At 41.0% G+C, this 23,241-nt stretch overlaps 1 protein-coding gene across 1 annotated transcript; it reads left to right on the forward strand.

The window, feature by feature from the left end:
* The first annotated feature begins 8,011 nt into the window (after nt 1–8,011).
* On the forward strand, nt 8,012–22,857 carry ZC2HC1A (zinc finger C2HC-type containing 1A). The gene is made up of 9 exons (XM_054385490.1): nt 8,012–8,074; nt 8,690–8,806; nt 9,003–9,138; nt 11,264–11,412; nt 12,375–12,474; nt 13,369–13,477; nt 16,634–16,753; nt 21,887–21,994; nt 22,671–22,857. The coding sequence occupies exons 1-9, from the start codon at nt 8,012–8,014 to the stop codon at nt 22,855–22,857; spliced, it is 1,089 nt and encodes a 362-aa protein (XP_054241465.1).
* Nucleotides 22,858–23,241: the final 384 nt, after the last annotated feature.

A 23,241-nucleotide genomic window follows, 5' to 3' on the forward strand; every position in this document is an offset into this window, starting at 1 on the left:
TCATGTGATTTACTGATGAAAATACTTAGAGCAGTAGACTCAATGTGCCTGAAAATGTAGTGGTCTCTGAGGTGAGTTTAAAACTCTGTGCCTGAGTAGTCCATGAGCTGAATCTCAGGACCATGTCCTTGTTTCTTTCACTGCTGGATGGCAAGAAGAGAAGCTGTCGTGCTGTCTGTTGTTCTGTTTTGCTTGGAGGAGATGGAGGACGGGATCCAAGCACTGAATTCCTGACTCCCTTTAAGCTGGAGCAATCCAACGGTGGCGTTTGATCGGCTTCTCTCCAGGCTGTTGTTTTTTCTGGGAGGATGCCGACAACAGCTGCTTGAGCCGACTAAATGCCGCTTCCCGCATTTGTTCGCAGCCCATCCCAGCAGATCAGGGCTGCTGCTGCCTAAGGAGTAAAACGCAGAGGGGCAGCTGTGTCCGAGGGCAGAAGTCCAGCTCTCTGTGGTAGGTAATGGCAGGGCTTACCCAGTCCCAGCCGTTCTCCTTCAGCCTGCTGCACTCTAGCAGCCGGGAGAGGCTGGTTGTGGTTGGAAAGGGATGGGTGGCTGCTTGCTCAGTAAACAGCCTGCAGCCTCTAAGCCAGAGCTTTTGCTTGCAGATGCCAAGTAGGGACTGCTATGATTAAGCGTTTCGACTCTGAGCAGGCTGGGTGTGTCCTTGAGGTCTTAAGTCTTGCTGCCTAGCATCCTCTGCTTAGAGCTGAGATCTGTACTCTAATAGCATTTGTTCCTCGACCCCTCACTGGCACTCAGAATGTCTGAGACACACCACGCTACCTCAAAACAGTGCAAGCATTTCAGTTTGGGGTTTTATATGCTTAGGATGACTGTCAAGAGCAAGTGCTTCCGCTGGCTTGCACAGAATTCCAGAATAACCTAATGCCCAGGTTTTGTTGGTTTTTGTTTTTTAAACCCCCTAACAGTTTAGAAAACCTTGTTTTGAAAGCAAAAATTAATATTAATGCCAGTCTTCCTTTCTCTTCTCTCATCTTGCCTCTCACTGGATGCTTCCTTACTTGGGCAGCCATTTTCTTAGCTCCATTTGAGAAAGGTTCCTGCCTTTTTGGAACGCTTCAGCTTTTATTTTATATATATATATATGTGTATGTGTATGTGTGTGTATATATATATATTTATAATTTTTTTTCCTAAGGTGTCTATCCACCAAAAGGACAATTTAATTTTACAGTGCTCTTCATAAGTCAGCAAATTGGAAACCATTAAAGATGGAAATGCAAAGCTAATATTATTGTGTATATTTTTTAAGAAGTTGCTTCTGATAGCCATTAAAACAATAATAATTAGGACTTTGCATTCAATTACTGTTTCACTTGCACCTCCATTAAATGATCTAATTTTGACACTATAATTGTGGTCAATCTATTTATTTTTCTAAGGCCATTATGTTTTGGGTTTTTTTAAATTTATTTAGTGTTTATGTTTGGGGGCAGAAATTGAAATGTTTTTCTTAAGGAAACATTCTGCAAGCCAAGTTTAGGCTGGTGGGATAGAGGAAGTGCACTATCAAGAATGTTCCACCCTTAAAGGTAAATTCCTGTGTAGACAGGAGTTGTTTCAGATTTGTTTCTTCAACATCTAATCATAGATTTGACACACTTTTCCTATAGTTTTTATGGAATTATCACATTTTTAACTTGAATTGCAGAAACTAGATTGCTCAGGCAATTGAATTCAATTGGTTGACTACTGGGGAAGGTGAATGTCTTTTACCTGCACACAGAGACAGTATGGTTATTTTCAAAAGTAGTTGTTACAGTTCAGTGAAATCAAGTTCCACTAGTGTGTTAACAGTTGACTGGATGTAAGGAGTGAGGAATGGGCCTGCTCTCGCTCTCCTCCCTGGAATATCTTAAACACTGAATTCCAAGGAGAGGAGCAAACTAGGAATAAATATAATATAAATGAAGTTTATAATCAGAATTGATTTTAATGTGTTATTGTTAGCCAAGCAGTATTCTGCTAAGCAACCAAGATTAGACTGGAATTGCTCTGTCCCAATTCTATTTGGGTGGTAGACTATGTAAATCCAGAATGGCTTTGGGGGTCACTGATGCAGAGCAGTGTTGATTGAGGGTTGTTCATGGCCAGACTGCCTGCTCACAGTCATCATGGTACTTGTAGCTTCCTATAGGAAAATGTGAGTTTATGATGCCAGTTGTGCAACACCTATGTAGATTTGACAGGTCATGTGCTTTCTAGTGGCTTTAATTGATCTTAAAGCTCATTAATAGAAGACCAGATAATGTATCTGGAAGTCAGCTTGATCAAATAGTGCTGCTGATTTGCCTTTGGTTTTTGTTGTGTTTCCAAGTGCATTACAGGGGAAGCTCTGATAGATTTTTCTCGATCAGCATGACTGAGTGCCTCTGATGTGGCTGTGGATTAACACTTGCAGGATGGGAGGAATTGGAGGTCTGCATGCAGTTGCAGGGCTGGCATCTTGTGTAGGTGGTAGGACAGCTCTCAGGACTACAGTGTTGTGGTGGATGAATACAGGCTCTTCAGGAAGAACCAGCTGGATGGCAAGAGGGGAAGTTGCCCTTTATGTGAGGGAGCAGGAAGATTTAATGGAGCTTTGCTATGGAGCAACCTGAATGGTTATGGATGAGGGTCAGCAGGCAGACCAGTGTGGGAAGTTTTCTGAGTGCTACAAGCCACTAGATGAGGTAGAGGCTTCCTTCAGATAACTGAAAGGAGTCTTGCATTCAGGGACCCTGGTCCTCATGAGATTCTTTAACCACCAGAAATCTGCTGTAGGGACAAATCAGCGAGGCACAAGCAATCTAGGAATCTTCTGGTATGCATTGATGATAGATTCCTGATCCAGGTGACTAAGGAGCTGACAAGGGGAGGTAGAATCATAGAGCAGTTTAGGTTAGAAGGAACCGTTAAATGTCATCTAGTTCAGTCTGTGCTCCCCCCTCTCCCCCCCTTAGTGAGCAGGGACATCTTTAACTAGATCATGTTGCTCAGAGCCCAGTCCAGCATGACCTGCAATGTATCAAAGGACGGAGCTTCTATCACCTCCCTGGGCAACTGGAGCCAGTGTCTTACCATCCTCATGGCCGAAAATTTCTTCCTTGTATCTAGTCCAAATCTCCCTCTCTTAGTTTAAAACCACCACCCATTATCATGTTGCAACAGAGACTGGTAAAAAGTTTGTCCCTACAGTAATTGTCTCCCTGCAGCCTTCTCTTCTCCAGGCTGAAAAAGCCCAACTCAGCCTGTTCTCAGAGTAGGAGTGCTCCAGCCCTCTTTGTCATTTTTGTGGCCTCCTCTGGAATTGCTTCAACAGGTTAATGCTCTTTTGCTGAGGGCTCCAGAGCTAGGTGTAACACCCAAGGTGGGATCTCACCAGGTCAGAGCAGAGGCAGAATCCCCTCTGTCGACCTGCTGCCCGCACTGCTGGGGATGCAGCCCAGGGCATGGTTGGCTTCTGGGCTGCAAGCACACAGTGCCCAGCTCATGTCTGACTTTTCATCCACCAGCACCACCAAGTCTTTCTCTGCAGGGCTACTCTCCATCACTTCATCCCCTCCAGCCTATATTGATACTAGGGATTACCCCAACACAGGAGTAGGATGTAGCACTTGGCCTTGTGGAATCTCGAGGTTCACATGTGCCCACTTTTCAAGCTTGTTCGGGTCCTTCTGGATGGCATTCTGTCCCTCCGGCCTGTCAGCTGCACCCTTCGGCTGGCTGTCATTTGCAAATTTGCTGAGGGTGCCTCAATCCTGCTGTGTCATTTATAGAGATACGAAACAGCACTGATCCCAGTATGGTTACAGTTCTACTTACAGGCATGCGAGATATGAAGGCCAGAGGTAGCCTTACCTGCGGTGTCTATGGGATGATTGAATTCAGGATCCTGAGAAGAGGGAACTGGGCACCTAGCCCTGACCTTTGGGGGAGCAGGCTTTGACTTGTTTAGGGATCTGCTTGGAAGAATCCCATGAAATACGGTCTTAGAGAGGAGTCCAGGAGAGTTGGTTATTTTATAGTGTGACCTTGGTGTGTTTCACATTCATACACTTCAAACGAGGAGGGAGGGAAAGAGGAACAGACAGTTACAGAAAAGGGGAGTACACCATGGTGCAAGATGCATGTGTGCTGATATGACAGCCATTCTTGACTGCGTAGACATTTTTCAGTCACAAAACACCTCCTTCACAGAATCCTCCTCCAGGCTGTCACTTTGAGGCAATGGGACTCTCCTTGTTTTTGAGGAAATGGCACCAAACTCACCACCATCAGACTCGGGCTCAATGCAAATACAGTAATTATGACAACCACAATGCACTTGAATTGTCGGGCTGAAAAGCTGACTAAAAAACATGCAAGGGTGCTGGGAAAGTCTTACTCAGGTTTTCAGCTTGAAGGAATGGAAATGATGCTGCTTTGTGTGATCTTTTGGAAGCAGAAGTGACAGGTTTATACCAGATTAGACTGCATTGTCAATACAGAAGTAGAAGAGAATTCATGAGTTTTTCCTCTAAAATTAGGGGTAGATAGATGAAAGTAGATTGGTTCAGTATTTGTTAGACAGTTGTGAAGAACCTAATTGCACAGTACAGGAATGATTGAATATTAAAAGACAGAGCTTACTATGATTTGCTTTTCCTTTGACTCTTCCTGCAAACTGTTGAATAGCACAGGCAAGTAGGGATTTGCTTGGTGGGGTAAGTCATGCATATCTTCAGTTACAGAATCATAGAATCATTTTGCTTCCAAAAGACCTTTAAGATCATTAAGTCCAACCATTATCCTAACTACCATAGTTAAACCATGTCCCTCCGCACTGCATCTCTGCCTCTTTTCAATGCCTCCAGGGAGGAGGATTCAAGCACCTCCCTGAGAGCTTGTTCCAGTGTTTGAGAACCCTTTCAGCAAGGATTTTCTTCTGATACCCAATCTAAACCTCTCCTGGTGCAACTTGTCCTATTACTCGTTAGGAAGGAGAAGAGACAGCCACCCAGCTCCAGCCTCCTGTCAGGGAGCTGGACAGAGCAAGCAGGGCTCCCCTCAGCCTCCTTTTCTTCAGACTAAACCACCCCAGTTCCCTCAGTCCCTCCTCACCAGACCTGTTCTCTCGACCCTTCACCAGCTTTGTTGCTTTGTTGCCCTTCTCTGGACATGCTCCAGCACCTCAAAGTCTCCATTGTTTTATTTATAAATTATCAGATCTCATGTCGATAACCTGTCTTTAAGATGGGCTTCTATGGAGAAATGTTAAGGGTTTGGGAGTTTTCCTTATTTGTTTTGGTATCTGATTTGTTGGTTCTTGTTTGGTTTTGTGTTTAGTTGTGGTGTTTTTTTTTTGTTGTTGTTGTTTTTTGTTTGGTTGTTTTTTTCACTTTAAAGGTAAGGAAAATCAGAGAGGAATCATAAAATAATTTTGATTGGAAAAGACCTTTTAGATTATTGAATGATGGAAAGATTGAAGTGCTAAAGGACTGTCACCTTCCCTTTTTCAACAAAACTTAAGGAACTTCTGTTTTGTAAAATAACTTCCTTTTGTGTTTTGGGTCAGTGATTGGCATGGTAGGGAGGAAATGTTAGAAGGAGCAATACCTCCTGAGGAATGTGAGTGAATACCTCAGCAGCAGAGGAGGGCAGGAATGCTGTGAAAAAAATCCAGCTCTGGAACTAACTTTGAGTGCTAACTGGTCTTTATTATGCGTTGGTATGTTGTGTGCAAACAGTGCTGGGTCAGGTGAGCATCTGTCATGCCTCCCTCTAGTAATGGTCCACTTAACCACTAGCTTGAGTTCCAGAGTTCAGTGGACAGAAGAAAGTGGTGGAGAATGTAGCTTTGTTTCGTTTTGCTACGGCATGTGCTTAAATTCTTTCAGACACATCCTTAATTTTATACTATAAACCACTAATTCTGATTTATTTGAGGTAATTTCTCAAAGACACAAACAGTGTCCCTTTGTATTTCCATGAAATGCCTTTTCCTTGTTTCTTCTAATAGGGGGTTGGACTCTAGCAAAAGTGAGTTTGCAGCAATGTCTGTTAAGAGTACTGAGAGTAAAAATTGAAGTAATGAAACAAAATAAATCTGTATGTATCTTGTATGAGAAAGTGGCCCGAAGTTGTGCTAGGGGAGATTTAGGTTGGATATTAGAATAAACTTCTTCACTGAAAGGGTTCTCAACCACTGGCACAGGCTCCCCAGGAAGGTGGTTGAATCCCCATCCCTGGAGGTATTTCAAAGAGGCAGAAGTGTGGTGCTCAGGGACATAGTTTAGCACCAGACTTGGCAGAGTTAGAGAACAGTTGAACTTGATCTTAAAGGTATTTTCCAACCAGAAGGCTTTATGACTAAGTACACCACTTATATTTTTGTTCCCAATGCTGGAAGAGCAACATCAGAAATGCTTTTGTAAATGAACTGTATTAATCTGATTAGAATGTATAGTAAAAATAACATTTTTTTTTCTTTACAAGAGAAAGTCGAATAGTTTGACTTAATACAGAAAAATAAGTGATGGGGTGTGATACAACAGGTGATTCTCTCCCAAGGACACACAGATACTCACTAACTATCATTTAGAGTGTGTTTGGCCTGTTGTTGCAACTTAAAGTGAACTACTTCTTGCATGTGGACATAGAGGGTGCGGAGTCTAGTACTGAAAATTATCAGAATTGGTGATGATTGGACAGCAGCACTCTGCGCTGGGTTAGGAACTGGCTGGAGGGCCGAGCCCAGAGAGTGGTGGTGAATGGTGCCACATCCAGCTGGCAGCCTGTCACTAGTGGTGTCCCCAGGGATCAGTGCTGGGCCCCATCCTGTTCAATAGCTTTATTGATGATCTGGATGAGGGGATTGAGTCCATCATCAGTAAATTTGTGGATGACACCAAGATGGGAGCAGGTGTTGATCTGTTAGAAGGTAGAAGGGCTCTGCAGAGGGACCTTGCCAGGCTGGACAGATGGGCAGAGTCCAACAGGATGGCATTCAACAAATCCAAGTGCTGGGTGCTGCACTTTGGCCACAACAACCCCATGCAGAGCTACAGGCTGGGGTCAGAGTGGCTGGAGAGCAGCCAGGTGGAAAGGGACCTGGGGGTACTGGTTGACAGCCACCTGAACATGAGCCAGCAGTGTGCCCAGGTGGCCAAGAGAGCCAATGGCATCCTGGCCTGCATCAGGCATAGTGTGGCCAGCAGGAGCAGGGAGGTCATTGTCCCCCTGTACACAGCACTGGTTAGGCCACACCTTGAGTACTGTGTCCAGTTCTGGGCCCCTCAGTTTAGGAAAGATGTTGAATTGCTGGAGCATGTCCAGAGAAGGGCAGCGAGGCTGGGGAGAGGCCTTGAGCACAAGCCCTATGAGGAGAGGCTGAGGGAGCTGGGGGTGTTTAGCCTGAAGAAGAGGAGGCTCAGGGGTGACCTCATTGCTGTCTACAACTACCTGAAGGGAGGTTGTAGCCAGGAGGGGGTTGGTCTCTTCTCCCAGGCAACCAGCACCAGAACAAGAGGACACAGTCTCAAGCTGCGCCAGGGGAGGTTTAGGCTGGAGGTGAGGAGAAAGTTCTTCACAGAGAGAGTGGTTGGCCATTGGAATGGGCTGCCCAGGGAGGTGGTGGAGTCACCATCCCTGGAGGTGTTCAAGAGGGGATTGGACGTGGCACTTGGTGCCATGGTTTAGATAGTCATGAGGTGTAGGGTGACAGGTTGGACTCGATGATCTTTGAGGTCTCTTCCAGCCTTCTTGATTCTATGATTCTATGATTCTATGATGTGTCATGGGCCAGACTGCTTCCAGAATGACATTAAGGACTTGGGTATCATGTTTTCCTTTCTGATCTGCAGTCATTGCACAGTTCAAGAATGTCTGCTTGTTAAGTAGTAACTGTTCTTGTTGCTTAGCATATGAGGTTAGCAAACCAGGGAGAAACTGCTGTCACGAATTCAAACAGATTTTCTTACAGAAGTATGTTGCTGATTTTTTTTTTTTTTTTTTAAGGTGAGGTTACTATGCAAACTGGAGATTTGTTGCCATGCAAGATTTGTGGAAGGACTTTCTTTCCTGCAGCACTGGTAAGTGGTGTGGGCACTTGAAGTTTACATGAGATTGGGTTTGGTGGGTTTGGTGTGGGGTTTTTCCCAAATAATTATCAACTCCAGTTGTCTTGGTTTTGAAGTTCCATTTCAGCATCCCAGCAATTTCTGATGAGAGATGCTTCTAAAAGCATCTTCTCTTGGGACAGAGAATCCTTCCTTGCCCCTGCAGATGTAAGCCTTAGCACTATGCAGTCTCAGCTAGTAAGTGAAGTGTTTTGTTGTCCATCTTCAAAATTGTGTTCTCCAGTCTTAAGAGGAATTGGTCTGTCCTTAAATATTCATGTGGATTTCAGATGCCTCTGATCTGTCTCTCAGTACAAATGCTGCCTACCTACCATCAGTTTATTTGCAAGGAGCAAATACAGATGCCTCTTTATTTTTCTTCATTGCCCAAGTTTTTGTGACCAGGTATATGCATTTGTGAATTCCTGAAGTTCTGTTCTAAAGGTAATGGCTGGCATAAATGTTTGAGTGAAGTCAGTAAGACCTTACTCATCTAGTGCTGAGCTTACTTTGCTGATTGGTAGAGCGAGAGAGGGGGAAATAACATCTTCAAAATGCTATCATGCTTTGGTTTTATTTTGCCTGTAGAAAAAGCATGGACCCATTTGCCAAAAAACTTCTGCCAAGAAAAGGAAGACGTTCGATTCCAGCCGTCAGAGAGCAGAGGGAACTGACATTCCCACAGTGAAACCTCTTAAGCCACGGGTATGTTCTGATCTCCTCTGTGCACAAAGGCTTTGGCCAAACTGTGGGTTCATTATACTAAGGCTCATTTCTGCTGCCTGTTTGTGATAATTGGATCAACTAGGATCTTGGAAAAAAAAATTCTGAATGTAGTCTTGTGTACTAAAACAAGGCACATAGCTTGAAGTAAGAGCTCTTTCTTTTTTTGACTTCTCAGCCAGAACCACCCAAAAAACCTTCTAACTGGAGACGAAAGCACGAGGAGTTTATAGCAACTATACGAGCAGCCAAGGGACTTAATCTTAAAGATGGTGGAAAACTCCCTCCACCACCTCCACCATCATATGACCCTGGTATGTAAACCGTGAACTTTACTTAGAGATTTTATGCTTTCAATTTAAATTTTCCATTAAAAATTTTATTTTATTTTAACTTAATTTGTAAAAATTTGGATTAGAAAGGAATTTGGAATACCAGTATTCATAAGCTCTTGAAGCTGATGCTGGTGTGTGAATGTGGCTCTGGCTGGCTAGCACCTTGTGTAGCTTTCAAAGCCACAGAATCACAGAACGGTAGGGGTTGGAAGGGACCTCTGGAGGTTAAGTCCAACCCTCTTACCAAGGCAGGTTAACCTAGAGAATAGCACACAGGAGCACATCCAAGCAGATTTTCAGTGTCTGTGGAGATGGAAACTCCACTGCCTCTCTGGGCAGCCTGTTCCAGTGCTATGTCACTATGGCATTTCTGAGATGGAACTTTCCATTTTCAAGTTTGTGCCTGTTACCCCTTGTCCTGTCACTGGGCACCATTGAAGAAATACTGGTTCCATCCTCCTGACACCCACCCTTTAAGTATTTCTAAGCATTTATGAGATCCCCCTTCAATCTTCTCTAGGGTAAAAAGACCCAGTTCTTTGTCTTTCCATGACTTCGTTTTTAGTGCAGCAAAAGGCAGTTTGCAGCTTGCTGCCATCTTTTAAAACATAGGCTGGGCAAGTTGTTTCAACATTTTGGTTCTGTCCACAACAGGGGAACTGCTCAGAAGGAGCAGATTCCCATGCTGTCATTTCTCTGAAGGATTCATGTGTTCCTACTGTTCCCTCACAGTTCTAGGGTAACAGTTCATGGTTTGGTACCTGCAACCTCATTTCCTCATTCCGTGAGGGTGATGAGGCACTGGACCAGGTTGCTCAGAGGAGTTGTGGAGGCTCCAAGCCTGGTGTTCCAAGCCAGGTTGGATGGGGCCTTGAGCAACCTGGTCTAGAAGGAGATGGCCATGGCCATGGCCATGGCTGAGGGGCTGGAACTAGATGATCTTTAATTCTTCCAACTCAAACAATTCTATGATTTGATTTAACCAAAATTTGTTCATTTTAAGAGGTAAATATGTAAGCCAGATCTGCTGCATTTGAAATCTAAACCTCAGTGTACAGTATCTAACTGTCACCTTGGAGGCAGCAGCTGTTGGAATTTCTCCTCATTTTCTTTGATGCATTTCTAAAATCACTTAGGAATGAACTAATTTAACCTGCTTTGCCTGTGCCCAGCTCTTCTGAAGTTGGTGTTGACATGGTTTTGAATAGTGTAATGTGTGGAATTCAGCATCCATATCTCTAGATACTAAAATATCTGTCTGAAACTGCAGTCCAAACACTTTACCTTGCAAGGGCAGTTTATTTTAAGGGGTGTATTTCCAGCATACAGATGAGGGATCTTTCAGTATTTTAAATGTTTACATAGAGTTCCTGGTTTTGGGGTTTGTGTGTTGTTTTGTTGTTGTTGTTGTTTGGTTTTGTTCCCCCTAGTGTTAGCAGTAGTATTTCCTTCAAGTAGCCCTATTTGTAATGTGAATAATACTGAAAAATAAGTCACCAATTACCCTAGTTTGCACGTGCCTATAGATATCTCCTAATTTTGACTGAATTTACTCTGTTTCTTTTTTTTCTGGTTGCATTTCTGATACACATTGCTAATTTTTTTAAAGATAATTTCCAGTAGTGCAGTTAGTATTTCCTAGTCCTTACCACACTGACAGGTGAAACAGACGTTTTTAAAATTATTTTATTTTTTATTATTTTATTATTTATTATTTTATTACTTATTATTTTATTATTTATTTTTATTATATGTATATTTCTATATATTATATTTATTTTATATTCGTATGTATATAATTGTTTTCTTTTTTTATATCAGCCATGGACATGGCTAATATATCCCTGCCTCGTCCGTGGCTGAACTGCATCTCTCAAACTCTTTCTGATTTTGCTTAGATCCTCAAGCACTCCTCTCATCCATCAAACAAGAAACATCTTCTGTGTTACATTTGGACTATATTCTTTTCACCAGGAATCTGGATTTCATTTTCAGATTCAAAGGGCCTTCATTTTTTCTGAGGGTGGGGCTGGTCTTTAAAAGACTTTAAAAACACTTTATCATTTAGAACATGTTATTAACGTTGAGGTTTTCTGTTTTTAAGATTACATTCAGTGTCCTTATTGCCAGAGGAGATTCAATGAAAATGCAGCTGACAGACACATCAATTTCTGTAAGGAGCAAGCAGCACGGATTACTAACAAAGGGAAATTGGCAGCTGATCCCAAAGGGAAGCTTCCTACTCGCACACAGGTGAGCTATAACCTATTTCCTAACTTGTAACTTGCAGATCAAGCTTTTCAAATAGTTCATTGCTCTTAAATGGATTAACTGCTTTATCCTGTAGTTTTATTAATTGGGCTGGACTGAAATCAGACACTAAGCATGGAGGAGGTGTATGCTTTCCTAAGAGAATTGCAGAAATCCCTAAATGAGATGGCAGCAGCTGCAAAGCCAAAACCAGTTGTAAATGTGATTCAGAGGTTTGTAAAGGTGACAGCTAAGGGTGGCAACAGGAAGTGGAGGTGCAGCATTCGTAAAAAAAGTTGAATTTCTCTTGTGCCAATCTTCTGAGTACAATTCAAGACTGTCCCTGCAGTGGACAAACAAAGATAACGTGGCTATAGGACACCTGACAGCAATGCTTTGGTGAACTAGAGTCTTAGAGAATTTCAGAGAGCTGCAATAGTTACCTTATGATGCAAACAGGTGAAGGATTGAAGTGTGTTCTCATTTGGTGGTAATGCTTTTTCCTCTGGAAGCTGTGAGGAGTTAGACACACAGTTACTTGGTGATTCTTGCACTTTGTTCTGAATCAGCGCTTGGACTGGCCCAGACCATGCAGGTGAAAGTGAGATTTGTCAGGCAAAAATGATGCTGCCCTTCATTATCCTTTTTTTAAATTAACTGGTAATTAGGTGACAGTGTTGATCTCATGAGACAGCTCTGGAAAAAAAAAAAAAAAGAAAAACAGGAAACACACAAAGATACCAAGTTAAATGTAGAAACAACAGCATTGAGTTAGAGAGTCTTTCCTACTGGTATTACCTGTATGTATAAGAAAGCAGAAACTATTTGGATGGCCCCATCCCAGAAACAGTTTATTTAGTAGCTAATCATTGTCAGTTTTCCCACAGTGCCTAGATAACTGCCTATCACATTATATAGATAGTTTGATTTAATTGCTTAAATTTCTAGGTTGTATTTTGTTACAGTACAAACCTGCTCCAGTTAAGAAGATGCCTTCTGTAGGATCAGCACCATCATCATCGTCACGCTTACCACAGCCAAGTGGTGTTAGCAAAACCGGTGTAGGTACGAAATGAATGTTGTGAATTTTTCCATTTCCTTTCTAAAAATTAGTTCACAAACTCTGCAGTAAGATTAGTAGAATTTTACTAGCCAGGAGGATTTTTACAGCATTGCCCACTGATTTAAATTGGTGAAGTAAAAAAATTCATAGGAGGACTTCAGTGTTACATTAACAGATAAGATTGTGTCACTTGGTCATAATGCAAGTTTTTAATCCTTGGTTTTGTGACCTGATTTTTATTTTTTATTTACAAATGTGATGGCTGTGTATTTTATTGTTGAGATTGGTCTAGTGGTTTGTAAAAAGTTATTTAAAGATAAGTTGCAAGGGGTATTAATTAACATCTATCCCACAAGATTCTTCAGCACATAAGATTCTCTTCTATTTTATATATCAGGATAAATTAGTGTTTTTCTGAACTGAACCTGCAAAATCATTCTGTGTGGAAATACATAATTGTATTCTGTTGCATAATTCTGTAACTACTTTGTATGCTGAGAATGATCATGAATTGGTGAAAATCCATACTCAAGCAGTGTGTACTATAATCCTGCAAATGCTGGTCTTAATCTGATTTCAGATGTTGTCAGGTATCAAAAATGTTCTGTTTCTACAGACTTTGACATTCTAGACTTCTTTCCTTTTTCTTTCCGAAGAAAGGAATTGGGATCCAATGCTTTTTGTTAGGATTTTGTTAGAACATTGTCTCAATTACATAATTTATGTAAATTTCTGAAAACTTGCTGTTTCCTAGTATCTTGACACTTGTTCACATCTTGATATTTCTCAAACTCCTTGTTTGAATTTTACAATTATAAAATATGTAATGAATTGCATCCTTCCAGCAGAAAAATCTTACCTTCTCTTACGCTTCCATACTTGTTTTCAACTGCAAGGTGCCTCTTCAAATAAAGCCCTGTCTTCGTCTGGATCCAGTGGGAGCAAAATTCAAACATTATCCCCAGGTCATAAAAACTCGGTGGGAATGGTGAACCCACAAGCAGGGTGAGTTTGCATTTAATGTTGTCATTTATGGTTTATTTCATATTTGTATTTTGCTAGTTCTAGAAGTCTCTGTGGTCCATTTCACTTGCAGTTATCTTTCCAATGAGCATCAGAAGTGCAGTGTTTTGAATTTACCCTTAATTTATTAACACAATTAATGTTTAAGAAACATTGGAGTAGGCAAAGATTTTCTGATACAATGACAGCAAAGGAGATCAAATGATAGGAATAGATGTAAAGTAGATTAAAAAGAATATACAGAAGAGGTTGTAGCTGTAGGGCTTTTTTTCTTTGTGAAAGTGAAGAGGCTTCAAAAAAAGGAGAAAACATTAGGCATTATTTTTTCCACAAATTTCAGGATAAGAGGCCTCTGCCACAGAGCACAAGCCATTTTTGACAGGATCTTCCCTCTTGGCACAGAAGAATGGAAACTACCCACTACCCTTTCCTGTCTGAAAATACTCAAGAGAACGAGTGCAGATAATCCAATGGAAATCATCACTGCACAACAGCAATGAGAAGTTGCTACTCTAGTAATCTAGTAATCTAGTAGAATACTAGAGTTCAGGAAAAGGACTGGTGTGGTCAGGGCTGTTATTGGTATTTTGCTGGAAGAGTAGTCAGCACACAGCAGCTCAGAGGAGAAATGTGTGGAAGGGATTGAGAGAAGTTGTGGAATTTTACAGAAGTTTGGGGAGCACCACAGAGCACTGAAGGAAAATAAAGTGATTGGAGTTAGAACGTTGGTGATTGAAGATGACTTACTCCTTTGCTATCAGATTGGTGAAGGCTATCTAAAGTGGAAAAAAATAACAGCTTGAGGTTGTGAGGAATTAAAAAAAAAAAGGATGTTCTGAAGGAATTTATGGGGACAGCTTTATAAATCACACAGAACTAGTGATTTTTAGTTTATTGCTCTTAAGTCTTATTAGCCACACACAGGAGTGAGTTACAGCTCTGTCATACCCCGCTCCTGACACCATGCAGCATGAGGATGCAGTTCTGTCCCTCCTTACTGTACCCATGTGCAAGAAAGCCTTTCAGGTACAGATCAGAAGCAGAGTCAGAATTAGTCAGTTTGTCAGAATTGGATTTCATTTTATTATTTCCCCTTCCTCTCCCGCCTTACAGTGTTCTGTTAGTCTTTGATCTACAGGTCAGCTTCACTACTGCTTGTAGCCATCTATACTTTGTCAGAAAATCCTGCCCTCTCTTATTGACTGACCAACTTTTATATCACTTTTCTCCATTTTCAGAGGCTAAGTTAACACCTACTGATGAGTAGCAAACAAATAGGTCTGCAAGCCACAGTTTAAAAAAGAAAGGTCAGCTGATAATTTGAAGGCTTGTTTCTGACCCCAGTTTTCCTGGCTGGCTGGGCTTTTTCATGTATTGGTTTGCCAGGGGGCATGGATTTTGTTCTTCACTGCATACAAGGAAGTTCTATTTAATTTTACCAGTCAGTTGCTCACTGGACTTAACTGCTTCATATTCTGTAGTCTTCTACTTCTGAAGCTTGTAGGAAGAGTTGTGACATGACCAAGCAGTTAATAGTTAATATAGAGAGAGGTGTTTGCACAGGCTCTCCCTGTTCATGCACGCAGTTAACAACAAATAGATGACTTCTGGTTGGTGTAGCTCTCAGGTAATGATCTCTGTTGAGAGGCAGTGGATGTTAACTTGGCTTATCACCTCACTTAATTGCCTATACAATTTTTAGTCCTTAGGTGTAGAGGTGTGATGATTCTCTTCCTGCCTACTGACATTGTCAGTTCTGCTCAGAAAAATTTATGTTCTCTTCTTATCTCTGTCAACCAATACTTATGATTTCTTCCTGGTCATACTAACCTATCTTCTCGCAGGTGACTGTTGAAAGTATCTCTTTGCTTAAATGTCATTCCTGAGACCTAGCAATTCTAATTCTTTTAGCTGCTTTGCTTTCACTTCTGAGAGAAGTCTGTCAGGAGTTACATTGAAGTAAAGAGGTGCAGAAGCAGTTAAAACATGGAAGAGTTGGGTGCCTTAGGTTAGTCTCTTGTGATAGTCTTGGCCTTAATCAACTCAGTATTGTGGTGTGAGGGGGGGAAATCTGTAGTATTCTATTGAAATATGTCTAAAATTAAACTTAGAAACTGAGACACTGCAGTCAACATCCTAAGTCAGAGCGTGAGAATAGTTAATGCTGTAGTGACACAGATTTTAAACATCAAAACATTTTATGAATTGAGTGATAGCTAATTGCAGCTAGAATTACTTTTTTAAACAAAAGTGCTTTCAAAATGTTATCAAAATAACCTTCATGAGGATGACAAGATGTGTTTCTTTTGCTGTATTTACAATTAAACCAGCAAAATGGCAAGCCATAGGCAGGAGATCTGGGATTCTGTTGTGCCTGAGTCAGGCAGAGCTTGTGCTGTAAGATGTCATCTGAGGTTAGATTCCAGATTCTGGTGTAAAGAACCAAGCTCCTGCAGTTTCTCTAGTTACAGGTAGCCCTTTATTTTGTTTTCTGCGTATTAAATAAATAAAACCTTTAAATTTTGCCTAGATTTTGTAGCGAGGTTTAATAGTAGAATTGCCATTTTATGTGAAATACCAAGAATGAAAGATGTGTGTGTTAGAGGGGCACAACTGAATCAAGCACTGCTTGTCTGTGAAGAGTGATGGTATCTGTGCATCATTCTGTAGAATCACGGTACACATTCTCTGTAGAAACCTGGTTTGTGACGGATATGCAGAAGGACAAGAAATGACTGCTGGCTGCTGGACCAGTCTGAAGGGATTGAAAGACAAAGGCGTGCAGTGCGCCTCTTGATCTGTAGGTGGCACTCTGGAACTGCTGCCTGAAACGGTTGTGGCAGTGATAGAATCGATTTGGTTGGAAACAACTTTTAAGATCATTGAGTTCAACCACGATCTAGCTCTCCTTTAAAAGTAAAAAGACCTTCTTCTAACCTATTTCCTTTAAGAAGAACCCTCTCGTTTGATGGACTTATAAAGTCTGGTTTTTTTACATTTCTTTAGTAAATGGGAATTGTTGAATTTTGAACAGTTTAGTGTTGTGGGGGTTTTTTGGTTTGTTTCTTTGTTTTTTGTGATAACTTGAGTAACAGTCTAGCAATCTCCTTATGAGTACCCCTTTGTATATTTTAATAGTAAGATGGACAAGTTAGGCCCACCACTGCGAACTGGAAGAGATGTGCCAAAGTTTTATGACACTGATACAAAACCAGACAGTGCCATCCAAAGACCATATGTGTTGTTACCTGTGAAGAAGTAAGTATTACACATCAGCATAGTTTCTGTTTTACAGAAATGTTCCTAGAAAGCTTTGGAATGGTAAAAGTGTGACCTTGACAGATATCTGCTGCTCACTCAGTCTTCAATATAAATGCTCTGAGAGAAAAGTATAGAATATAATTAGACTCCAAGCCTGGAAGTGTTCTAAGCCAGGTTACATGGAGCAACCTGGTCTAGTAGGAGGGGACAGGGAAATTGGAACTAAACTATGATCTTTAAGGTCCTTTCCAACCCAAACAATTTTAAGATTCTGTGATAAGTATCTGTTTCATGGTAGGTAAAGAGCTTCATGGATTGAGATGAACCTGCTTCTATCTATACCATGCTGAGTCATGCCAGCTTCAAAAATGAAAGCGCTAGCTGGAGCAAAGTATTATGGGACTTGAAGTTCAGACTGCAACATGGGAGGCTTCCTGTTCTGGTTGCTGGTTCTGGGTTCCGGGTTCTAGGGTGTGGTCTCTTTTCCGCAGGCATGGCAGCGGAAAGAGTGGGAATTAGGGAGCTGCTGGGTTTGGCTTTCTGGTTTATGCTGTTTTGGGTTTCCTGTATTTCACTGTGCTGCTTCTGCAAAATAAGCTAAGCTAAGGTAATTATGTATTGTATTACTAGATTAGTTAGATTGTTAGCTAAGGTAATTACAGATTGTGCTTGTGATATATTATGTTACATTCAACTCTTATCTCTTTATCTCAGCCTTGAGTTTTGTGTGTTACTCTTCCCCTCACTTCTGTGTTGGGAGAGCAGGCTAAAGATTAGCCCTTGTGCTAAACCATTGCAGTAGGACAGGAAAGGTGAAGACTTCTCTCATATTTGATTTCTCCTGTCACTGATTAATTAGGGATTAAGACTAATGAATATCTATCTTTGTAAATCTGAGATAAATCCTGTCACTGGTTAATTAGGGATTAAGACTAATTAAGATCTATCTTTGTAAATCTGAGGTAAATCTGATGATGTAAAGCAGAAGTGAGCATTTAAGCCTGATAACTGTGTAAGTATCTGCCCTACAGGCAAAAATGTATAATGACAAAGCAATTTTATTTTCTTAGATATGGGGTGTAATTCTTCCCCGCTACTCTTCTATCATGAGACCTCATCTGGAATACTCTGCCCAGCTTTGGAGACCCCAACAAAAGAAGGACATGGAACTATTAGAGTGGGTCCAGAGGACGCCACAAAAAGGGATGGAACACCTACCCTATAGGGACAGGCTAGAGAGAGTTGGGGCTTTTCAGCCTGGAGAAGAGAAGGCTGCAAGGAGACCTTTGAGTAGCCATTTAGTATTTCAAGGGGGCTACAGGAGAGCTGGAGAGGGTCTTTTTACAAAGTCAAGGAGTGACAGGACACCAGGGGTAATGGCTTCAAACTGTAAGAAGCTGGATTTATATTCGACATTAGGGAAAAATTCTTCCCTATGAAGATGGTGAGCTACTGGACCAGGTTGCCCAGAGAAGCTACGGAGGCTCCAAGCCTCCAAGCAAGTGTTGAAGGCCAGGTTGGATGGTGCTCTGTGCCACCTGGACTAGTAGGAGGTGTCTATGCCCATGGCAGGAGGGTTGGAACTAGATGATCTTTAAGGTCCTTTCCAGCCCAAACCATTCTGACCACCACAACTTCTGTAAAATAGTTGTGGTGGTCCAACAATGTAAGCAAGACAAACTTTGTAATGAGAGATAAAGTTTTTTATCAAGTCCAACTTTTATAAAGATGTCTAAATATTTATCAAGTTCAGGATCGAAGTGTGGAAAGAAGGATATTCCAATCTTTTACAAAGGAAATAGATACTAGATTGTAGTTAACCCTTGGGTGAAGCCAGGTTGGATGAGACCTTGAGCAATCTGACCTAGTGGAGAGCGTCTCTGTCAATGCCAGAGGGACTGGAACTAATTGAAATTAAAGGTCCCTTCCAACCCAACGTGTTCCATGATTCTGTGATAGAATTTGGAAGATGCTGTAACCAAAGCTGAAGTGTCTTTCAGACAGAGCCAGAATAGTGGAATCTGGGTCTGAAGAAGCAAAAGGAATGAAAGGAGGAGGAGTTCTTTTTAGACAGACAGAATTTTGGTTTGTTCTTCCTTTGCATGTTTGCTTTGTGCTATAAATCCTGTGAAACATCAAAAAATCGGTCAGATTTTCATTTTTTATTATTTTATATTAATTGTATTATTATTATATAATTATATTAATTTTATTATTTATATTAATATTATAATAACTATGATGGTCAAAATTTATATTAATATTATAATAACTATGATGACTTAGTGTATTGCTAAACATGGTTGCAATAGCCCTTGTCCATTGATCAGTGATTTGTTTTTTCTTCTTAAGAAAACTTCTTTAAGAGTATAGACACTTCCTCTGCCCTTCGTAGTATAACTGCTGTTCTTATTCAGGTGTCTGCTGAGCTGGTGAATGAAATCTGCCTTCCTTGCAGGAGCTCATTCAATGTGTTAAGTACCAGCAGCATTTCACAAGTGAAAATAGCCATGAGCTGTTGTGAAATTCAGTGTGGCAATGGTACAGTTGTGACAAAGGTTTCTGGACTTTGGCAGGCATGCCATTAGTCATAAGGAATTCATGTATGAACCTGCACAGGGCTATGAGCCATTGTGGGTGACAGTAACAGCTGTCAGGAATAGCTGAAAAACACCCTGTCTAGGAAGCAAGCTTGGTATTTCACTGTTTTATGGCAAAATCCAACCAAGAATGCTTAAGTAGATAGGCTTCTTCTACAAACTTCTTTCAGTTTTTTATTTTTCAAGCAGTATCAAATAAATGTACAAAATGAGCTGCTTTTGGAAGGGGAAGACCCCTTCAGCCTTATTTCTTTTGAAAAGTTGAGAGTGGGTAATAAATGTCTTTAAATGTATGTCCAGATTTGAAGAATACAAGGTGCATTGGTATGCAGCCTCATCTGCTTCAAGCTCCATGAATACTTGCCTGATACAACTTTAGAACAGGGAGTGACATACCTTTGCTAAAACAACACAAAAAAATGCCAGCCACACATTCAAAACAATAGAACTGGACAAGTAGGTAGAAGTGGCAGAGGCTGGACAGGTCAGGAGAGACCAAGCTGCGGTGGCAGAAGTTGAGACAATTAAAGATGTGTGACCTTTAATGGGCAGTGTTTTACCTGATCAAGGGACTCTGCCTTCCTCAGCAGCCAGAGGTGATATTGCACTTTCAATGTGGCTTTTCAATGCTTTGTTTTCCTTGTACTAGACAGCATACAAATCATGTTTTAAAGACATTGGCTTCTGAGAAACTTCTATAGTATGCACCTAGTATGAAAGCATCCAGTGAGTTTTCGGAGTACCTAGTGGTAGGGTATCTTACAGATAATTTAGAGAAGTGAACAGTTGAAACACAGAACAAATTATTAGTGGGCAATTTTTCTGTGTTACTGTATTTCAAGTATCAAGAACTCCTAACCTCATGTTCAACAATGATTGATTTTAAGTACACCTGAAGAGACTTTGGTTTAAGGACTTAATGCTGTTAGTTTGGAAGAAGTAGAATGTTGGTCCCAAGCAGAAAATGGAATCAGTAATGCTTCTGAAAATTTTGCTTTAAATTACTTGGAGTTGTCTGAACAGTTGAGTCAGTTCTGTTTTTTGCATCCTTGGCTGATGTTCCCTGATCCACAAAGATCCGTACCATTCCTGTACCTACAGCTGAAAGACTGACATGACTGCTAGTAAGTTTTAATTCTGATGTAACTTAGGTAGTGCTTTTCAGTCTGCATAGTATAAAACCATCTTTGGAATCTCCTTGCTAAATAAGAAAGCAGACAGGAAGACTAACAGTGGAGGTTGGTGTTCTGCTCAGTGAACCATGGTCGTGCTTTGGAGCAATGATAAAAAATTCTGTCCTTCGTCACTGCTGTTTGAAGGATGCCCCTTGCCATCTCTTTTTCTTAGTGCTACTCAGATTTTTCAGTGCATTATGATGTTACTCTACTCATCAAAGCAAGCAGTGAGATGTTCTCTAAATATTCATGTCCTAGTTGCTTCTCATAAAACCTGTGAGGCTTGAGGAAAGCAACCTTCACAGCTCTGTTGTTGTAATATTGAAGCCAACCTTAAGAACACTGTGGCAGTTGGATAGACTTTTTTTCCTCTCCTCCTTCTGTTTGTATTTCCCAATAAATGTTTATGATTTGAAGGAAGAGGGTCTACGGCATTATCTGAGAAATAGGCATCCCAGATAAAATCTGTGGCTGTGAAGAAAAAAGTCATACTGGTCACAAAATATAGAGAATGTGCTACCCTTCATACATCTCTTTAAACTGCTCTCTGTGTTTCTCTGGAAGCACTGCCTGTCCTAAAAAGTGGCTTTTAGAATCATAGAATTGTTTCGGCTGGAAAAGACCTCTAAGAATATCAAGTCCAACCATTCTCTGACTCTACCAAGGCTGGTGCTAAACCATGTCCCTCAGCACCACATCTCTGCCTTTTTTAAACACAGGGATAGGGATTGAACCACCTCCTTGGGGAGTCTGTTCCAGTCTTTAAGAACCCTTTCAGTGAAGAAGTTTCTTCTAATATCCAACCTAAACCTCCCATGGTGGAGCTGGAGGCCATTTCCTTTTGTCCTATCACATGTTACTAGGGAGAAAAGACCACCACCTACCTCACAACGACCTTCTTTCAGGTAGGGCTTAAAGTTCTCCCCTCAGCCTCCTTTTCTCCAGACTGAACATCTCCAGTTCCCTCAGCTGCTCCTCACCAGACCTGTTCTTCACCAGCTGCTTTGCCATTCTCTGGACCTGCTCAGTGAAAGCAAACATTAGAACACACTAAACAACCTGTAGTAGCAGGATCTACCAGTGTTTTGGTGTGGTAACAGGTTGAAACACATGAACAAGAAGAAACTTGCTGTTCTGTTTAGCTTGTTTTTGTAGGAGTCATCAGATTCGGTCCAAACCACGCAGGCTCACACCACAGCTCTTCTGTCTGCTCTTAGAAGGAAATAAGGCATATTTTTCATACATCTAATAGCTGTGTAGATTGTTGAGCTATTATTTTAATGTCATCTATAAATGCATATTCTTATATATATTTCTGTGTGCATATAAATCATCAGATGTTTATTCTGTTTTAGAGGCACAACAAAACCACGGACATCAACTCCTCCTAGTGTGGCAAGAACCATGAGCACAGGTGCCCTAACAAACAAAAGGAAAACCAGCAATTCAGAAATTTACTCAAGGTAGCTTTTAACTTTGTGGATTTTGTGTCAGTAACAGATCCTTAAATAAAGGAGAGCACTTTGCACAAAAGAAGCTGGGAAAAATACTGCTCCCTGCAGCTACCAGGGAACTGATGGTCAATATTATTTGACTTGTTTAAGATATACCCACCATATTTTGCCTATTTATCAGCTAAAACAGCACCTTTGTCATCATGTATCTCAGATATGCACAAAAGAGTGGTAGAAATGTCAAAAACCTGGTTGAATAGTCTTTCAAATGGGAAGTGAATAGTTGATGTGAAATGGAATGAACTTTGCATGCTGAGCAGAAATTGTTTGTTGTCTGCCCTTTCAAAGGGTGGGATAGAAGTAGTTGTTCTTTTAGCCTTTCTTGTTTTGACAAGCTAAGTTTGAGGTTTTCAGACACTCCAGTTAGATTAACTAATCAATCCAATATTTTATCTTGATTCTGTGTTGTCATGCAGGGAAGGTGGGTACCTGGGAGATAAGTAGGGGGCACTGGGTAGAGTTACAAGGTATGGTACTCTATTATCCTATTACTGTAAGTAAATAGGAAGGGTAAGCATGGAAGTGACAGCTAAACTAGCAGAAATTCGCTGCAAGGGTTGGAATAATTTTGCATCAAGCTCTAAATTGAGTTGCAGACAATATTCTTTTTCTTGGGGATTTTCAGGTCTGACAGTAGAACTGTGCATGACAGTGGAGACCACCCATCCTCAGTCAATGGAGGAAGTTCCAAAAGCAGTGAAGGAAATTTACCTGTACAGTTCTCAAAGTTCTGCCACGAATGTGGGACGAGGTATCCAGTGGAATGGGCTAAGTTTTGCTGTGAGTGTGGAATTCGAAGGATGGCTGTGTGAACAGGTTCTGAACAGCAGAAAGAAAATGAGAAGTCAGAAACATCTGCTGTGTCCTGCTGCATGGAAAGCTAGAGCACTCCTCCTTCCTCTTAAGACTTCATGCTGCAAACACATTGAAACATCATGTTGTAATTTTCTGAGTGCAATCTTCTGGTTACACAGTTATTTATAAACAAATATATAGACTGTATATAAAAACAGCAGACACCTAAAACTGTGCCACCCAAGGAAATACTCTTTAATATCTCTTGGAAATCTGTAAAGTTAAGGTGAAAATGTGTTAAGTAACTTAGGTAGCAGAAGTGGGTTATTGTTATTTTTCTTGTCAATTCTACTAGCTAAAGGATTATTTAATCACTTATGTAGGATAATACTGATCCATAG

This window comes from Indicator indicator, chromosome 12, assembly GCF_027791375.1.
Source record: "Indicator indicator isolate 239-I01 chromosome 12, UM_Iind_1.1, whole genome shotgun sequence".
Classification (NCBI taxonomy): Eukaryota; Metazoa; Chordata; class Aves; order Piciformes; family Indicatoridae; genus Indicator; species Indicator indicator.